At 26.6% G+C, this 6,779-nt stretch overlaps 1 protein-coding gene across 6 annotated transcripts; it reads right to left on the reverse strand.

The window, feature by feature from the left end:
* Positions 1-281: 281 nt before the first annotated feature.
* Positions 282-4,854, reverse strand: LOC113555643 (kynurenine--oxoglutarate transaminase 3-like). Of its 6 annotated transcripts, none has more exons than XM_026960109.1 (9): positions 4,697-4,854; positions 4,415-4,637; positions 3,504-3,662; positions 2,478-2,628; positions 2,153-2,389; positions 1,831-2,077; positions 1,037-1,390; positions 806-969; positions 282-738 (listed from the first exon to the last, which is right to left on the reverse strand). In XM_026960109.1, exons 3-9 carry the CDS (start codon positions 3,554-3,556, stop codon positions 676-678), a joined length of 1,269 nt encoding a protein of 422 aa, XP_026815910.1. In that variant the 5' UTR covers positions 3,557-3,662; positions 4,415-4,637; positions 4,697-4,854; the 3' UTR covers positions 282-675. The 6 variants fall into 6 exon arrangements, with proteins under 6 accessions (XP_026815910.1, XP_026815911.1, XP_026815913.1 ...); XM_026960110.1 differs by having other exon boundaries at positions 4,398-4,637; XM_026960112.1 differs by lacking the exon at positions 4,415-4,637 and having other exon boundaries at positions 4,713-4,854.
* Between the last annotated feature and the right edge of the window lie 1,925 nt (positions 4,855-6,779).

The following is a 6,779-nucleotide window of genomic DNA, read 5'->3' on the forward strand; positions in this document are numbered from 1 at the left end:
ATACAACGTACTATTACTAAATCAACATAATATGTATCGCTTTGCTCAGGATTAAAAAAAAAAGTAGTTTATGCCATTATTTATGAGACTTAAAACATAGATAGAAAAAACTATATGGTGAATCATTTGATGGAGAGTCCTTTTTTTAGTTGATTTTATTAAATTAAACGGATAATTCAAAATTTACACTTCATTGGAATTTTATTTTATATAAATTAAAAATGATGTTAATTTTAGATACAGTGATGTTTAACATTCAAATAACTTATTAAATAATTATATAAGATTAACATAATTTTTATTCAAAATGTCAAAATATATTTGCATTTGACAAGTGTTTTTAAATAATTAATTGTTTGTATTTATTACTTTTGAATCTTCACACACTAACTGGTGCCTCTATCTTACATGCTGGAAGAAAATAAAAGCAGTGTTGTTGAATATCAAAGATGTAAACATTAAGTTTAATTATTTTTTTTTTTTTAATACAAACTTTAAAATATATGTATAGAATAATTTCAATTAATTTATAATAATACATTTTCATTTATAAGGTATAATTCATTTTATAAAACGATAACGTATAGAATATAATTTATGCAAGAATAATCATTGTATAAAAAATGATTAATCATTGCCACAAATAATTTTAAGGCTTAGTAAGTTATCAGGGTTTTAGGATAATTTGCTTGTCCATGCAGTTAAAATTTTTTCAGCTTCCTTTAATGTTTCATCTTTCTATAAACAAAAAAAAAATTTTAATTTAATGTTTTCATTAAATGAAAGAACTAATTAAAAATATTACTTTAAAAAAACAAAGACGCATATAGTCTTCGGCCAATGTTTTATTTTTTTCGGAATAAAAGATTGAAAATGGTATACTTTGAAGTTTGACATTTTTTGAAAGCCATTTTGTAAACTGCAAGTCCTTGTACTTATCCATTTCCTGGCTTAAATCTATTTTATTTTCTAAATAAACAAATAATAACCATAATTTATTTTAAGATATAATTATTAAAAACATGTATTAACAAACCAAGTGATGTCCAATTGGAAATTAAAAAGTATCCACCATCGGGTATAATAGGTTTGAATCCAGTTTCTTTTAACACATTAGAAAGAAAATTCATTTTTGGTTTTAACTCTTTGCATAAATTTTGAAAATAACTTTCTGGTGTATCAAGGACACTGATTTCATGTTCAAATCCTCTTGCAATAGCTTCTTGAACTGGTGTTGCACATGTATAAATTGCAGTCTGATGAACAACAACTAGATTTTTTATAAGGTTAGCCGGACCATATGCCCATCCAAGTTTCCAACCAGTCATGCTAAATGTTTTTCCAGCAGATCCAATTGTAATTGTTCTTTCCCACATATCAGGAAGTGAAGCTGATGACAAATTTTTTTTTAATACTTTAAGTGTTATTATATGTTATTAATAATAACTTATTACTACCCCTCCCCCCCACATACATAACAAATTATGGGTTTTAGTATCAAACATTTTTGCAGAACCTATCTAAAATAATTTTCATAAATTATTAGAAGACAAGAATAATAATGTTATTTTTGTGACAATATTATTATTTAAATGATTCTGACAATGTATATAGCACAATATTGATTAAATCTAGCTTAGAGGCTAGACATTATATAAACCTTATCATTTTAATCTAAATATAAAATTAGTATATCAAAATTTCAAAAATTACAATTTAATTTAAATGGGCTCCTATACTTTAGTTTCAATAGCCACTCCTTTGTGGAAGCCCTGGTAATTACTTATATTATGATTGCAAAAATAATAATACTATATAAAATTAAATTACCCATTCTTATGTGCTTAGCTGGTTCGTACACCAACCACTCATATACCTCGTCAGAAATAACTAGTACATTATGTTTTTTGGCCAAATCTGCAATCATTGTTAACTCGTCATAATCAAATACTTTTCCCAATGGATTATGTGGTGTGTTAACAATGATTAACTTAGTTTTAGAATTGAATAATGATGTTAGTTCTTCAGGGTCGAGTTTCCAATCGCTCGAATGTGATACTGAACTGTTAGGCTTAGTCTTCAAAAATAACAAAGTATTATTATCAATTTTGTAACTTCTTGTGATTTCAAATTATTTTAAAAATATTTTTACATTCTTTAGAGCAATGAATCTGGGAGTTCCTCCAGCTATACGTATTAATGGTTCATAGCAATCGAAAAATGGTTCAATAATAATTGCTTCATCTCCAACCTCTAAATTACTCTGTATAGTACAAAAAAGTGCTTCATATGCTCCAACTGTAATCAATATTTCATTCAGTGGATCAATTTCTCGGTTAATTAAGTTTGAATATAGTTTGGACAATGCATTCACCAAGCGTACATGACCCTATTAATTAAAAAAATGTATATATGTTAATATTTTTAAAAGTAAACATATATTTTTTTATTTTTATTTTTTTTGATTTAAGTATTACCAATCCACGTGTATATTGATGAAAATATACATTCTTTTCCAAGGCCACTTCAGCTAAGAAATTAGAAAAACGTGATGGTGGTTCATAATCTGGAAATCCTTGGCCTAAATTCAAAGGCTTAGTGATCATAGCCAAATTGTTATATTCAATCCTAAATAACAAAAATGGATTAAATTGAACTTATATTTAATAATCAATATAATGTAACATTACTATTTATATTAGGAGATACCCCTATGTACTAAAATTTCGATTTTTATACATCAAAGTACTCTAAAAAACTATTCGGCTTTGGAATAAGAAACTAAAAATCCATGTTATCAAAAATAAAAATAATAATTTCTAAAAAAATGATAACAATAAAAAAATAGTTAAAATATTATTATTCAGAAAAATATTATTTTTTAATGATTTAAAATGTTATACAAAAAATTTCTTTTAATTGATAAACTTCCTAAATTATAACTAAATAAAAGTTAAACAACTTTAGATATGCCCTATAATATTGGTATTTTTTTTTCTGTTCAGAGTAAATCATTATTTAATTTAATTTCAATATTATTTAAATTTTACAGAAAATTGAAATATTATTAATAAATAATAAGTTATTAGTAATAACCTTGCTAATAAATAAATAATCACTTAAAGTAGAACAATAGAATCTATTTTAAATATTTAAATGTTTAAGAAATAATAATTCAATGACATTAAACAAACAAAATTATGGAAATCTAAATTGTATTCGCTTCAACATACAAGATTCTTAAGTAATTAATATATATATACCATATTATACACAATAATATATATAATTACATTTGTATCTAATTCTATGAAGTACAAAACCACCGACACAAACAATTTGATATCATTTTGTGTTTTGGGAAAATACTTGGGAATTAGGAAGTAAATAATTGTATTGCAATATATAATTATTGGAATCATTGAAAATTAATTTAAAATATGTAATATCATTTCAACTCATACTATTTTAATATCTAATGGATAATATAATAAAACACTTACCAAACGTTGAATTTGCCAGATTCGTATCTTGATGCTAACTTAAACTTTTCCATTTTCTTTTGATTATTATAAACTGGTTGGTATAAATTTCTTTTTAGAAAAAAATTTGAATTTATTCTCACAGACTGAACTCTTCTAATATTATTGCACAGTATTACCCTAAATGAAAATCAACAATAAGCATTACAAACTAAAACCAAATATTAAAGTATATAATATTTAATATAAATAATTATAGGAATAAAAATATTTTTGGCAGTACTTTATGTTAACTACAAAAAATGAGTAATTTTATTATTTTAACTATACACAGAACATAAGTGTTACCTACTCAAAGCAACAGCTAAGAACTATACAACTTCAATAAATTAGTGATGCATAGTATTAACCACTAGTTAAATGTGACTGATCAACCGTTATCCGTACATAAGACTGAAATATTCTGTAGTGAATTAAATTCACAACAGTAATTGTAACTGATAATATGAAAATGGCCATAAATGTCAAATTTAATATACGCGACCTATTTTTTTTTCTAATGTGATTCAAATACCAATTTACTAAGACAATCATTTAAACTTACATATTAACACTAGATACTGAAATATTATTATTATTAATATTATTTTTTTTTTTTAACTCGAGTGGCTTGTAATTATTGTAATTATTGTTGGAATAGATAATGCACAAATTCAATAATAATTATAGTTTTAAATGTCACAAAACGATAATGAGTCAAAGTACCGCGAACTCAAGTGTGGATCATTATCCAAACATTATAATTTCACGAGGAAAAATACATTATAACGACGAATGTTTTGTTTCAGATAAAATAAATTGCGATTTATTAAAAGGGCGACGTCGAGATAATCAAAAATAATTATTATTTATTACCGGCAAATTTAGCTTACGAGTTATAACAATAACGTTATCATTTAGTGGCGATATCGCACTCGCAACACTGTACTATGTTGACACTGGACGGTTTGTTGACACTTCATTTGTTCCTTGTTGTAATTTATTAGCAGTGTTAGTTCATAGTTGATGCAACAAATGCGATCTGATGATCCCAACCAACACATTATTATCTACTGGTCATTGTAAACTTCGTACGGCGTACAATTAAATCGAACACTATTACGTACGAATATCGTTCAAAAGAATTTTTTAACTAGTTTACACCACAGACTTACATTTTATAATAATTACCGTATGACGCCTGAGGGTCACGGACTAAGCTTGTAACGGGTCCGTTGGTAGCTTAGATCATGATTAACAACTCTGTAACCACTCACAGCTCGGTTAATATTACGAATTTAAAATAAAAACGAATAGCTACCTACCTATTGGATATTATAAAAAATAAAAATATAACAATAAGACAGTATTGTCAGATAACAGTTTACGGTAAGGGTTATCAGTGAGTTATCAATTATTTATCATAATATACAAATTCTGTGATAACATTGACTGTTGTTAATCCTTTCAACCGCTATACTATCGTATACTATTCCGTTTCGTTGACCATAAAATAAATGGGTCGTAACCCGTGGGTTATCAACAGCTTGATGATTGTACTAAAAAAAATTCAATAAAAAATTTAATTGTAAAAAAAAAATAGTTTCTATGTTTATAAGTATAGGTGTAAGAATGATAAACATTTTAAATTAGTATAATTTCTAATGACTAACCAAAGTACCTACTAAAGCTACTTCTAATATATAATTATGCATAACACATGACGTCTACGCTATAGTTCGCGTACGCGGTGCCGTAACTGATCGTTGTGTTTTGATGGTTACACTTGACGTTTACGTGTAAAAATTGGTATCTAATCAGAGAGATCGTAAGATTCGTAAAATTGTATAACTTAAAATTTAAGTAAATATAATTTATTTTTTCTTACTTCCACATAATACGATCCAACGCAATTAAATTAATTGTTTAGGAATATTCGTTGAAGTTAATTCAGCAGAGATGAGCATTTTAAGGAAAAAAACTTGCCAGCGAACGCTTTACAGGGCTCGCGCAAATATTGAAACCAAAAACTAGGTTCGCCCAAACACGTTTTAACATCCATAAATTATACATAATCAGTTTAGAGATTCAAAACGTTTAAGAAATATTGAATTATAGAATAGGGAATTTTAAATGTGACGTAGCTTTTTATTTTTCGTATACTTACATAATTATTATGAAAGACGTTATTAAATCTTTAGACTTAAATATTATTTAATTAGCACTTTATTCTTTGTAAAAGTGACTAATAGATAAAATGACTTTAAGAGGATGTTGGGCGTCAGCACACCGTTCGTTTTGTCTCTGACCAACGCGCGATATGACAAAGTCACCAACTTAGTGTTGCGTTATGCCTTTAGTATTGAGCGAAGAATACCTACTAGTATACTTAGAGTGAATTGATCTATTAATAAGTCAAGAATTTTATTTGTATTCAAACGTCCGATTTTTACAATATCTATTTTAATCGTCGCGTTATGATAATTTTTAAATTGTGACATAATTTACATAGTCGCGTAAAAATTGAAGTACCGTGAAAAACCAAACGTATGAACACAGATAATGTTCTGAACTTCTTGACTTAACAACTTAACAAATAATAGGTCAATTCACTTTTATAATATTATTTTATACTTACCAAAGCTAACAGCGACACGCAATAGATTATTACGGTCTAGTTTTGCTGCACAAAATTTCGCTGTATCGCGAGTAGGTCAGAGAAAAAAAACAAACATTTACGCTGAAATCCTCTTTACAGTCTTAAGTCTTAACCCTTTACCAAAAAATGGAACTTTTCAGTATTCAATATATATTTTGTTCGTCTTCTAGTGAGTAAAATATACATTATTTGCGGCCATACACACGAATTTGTCACGTTATTTTACTTATTTATTATTTGAGATTGTTTGCCGTGATAGATTTGTAGATAGCGTTGAATACATCATTTTATTATATAATTATATTTCCGAGGAACAAAAATATTTGGATATTTTTAAAAGTATAGCTACAATTTACACGGATATAGGTAGGAACTTAATTAGTCGGTTGATGCAGTGGCGCAATAATTGGGAGTTTTGGGTGTGATGCAATTAACAAGGGCCCCCGGTTTTGAGGTGCCCCTAGATTAAAAATTGCATGTACGATATTCCTACTATAATCTATAATATACATATATTATATTATTTGTTTTAATATAATAAATAATTATGTCTTTACTCTTTTAGAGAATAATTCAAATTACGAGTACTTATGTAAGAA

Source organism: Rhopalosiphum maidis, chromosome 3 (genome assembly GCF_003676215.2).
Source record: "Rhopalosiphum maidis isolate BTI-1 chromosome 3, ASM367621v3, whole genome shotgun sequence".
In the NCBI taxonomy this organism is placed as follows: domain Eukaryota; kingdom Metazoa; phylum Arthropoda; class Insecta; order Hemiptera; family Aphididae; genus Rhopalosiphum; species Rhopalosiphum maidis.

Bases quoted from the DNA above. Each gene is read 5' to 3' on its own strand.
- LOC113555643 (XM_026960106.1), bottom strand. The intron at 2,390-2,477 runs GTAATACTTAAA...TTTAATTAATAG, and splicing joins ATCAATATACACGTGGATTG to GGTCATGTACGCTTGGTGAA. The intron at 2,078-2,152 runs GTAAAAATATTT...TTATTTTTGAAG, and splicing joins GATTCATTGCTCTAAAGAAT to ACTAAGCCTAACAGTTCAGT.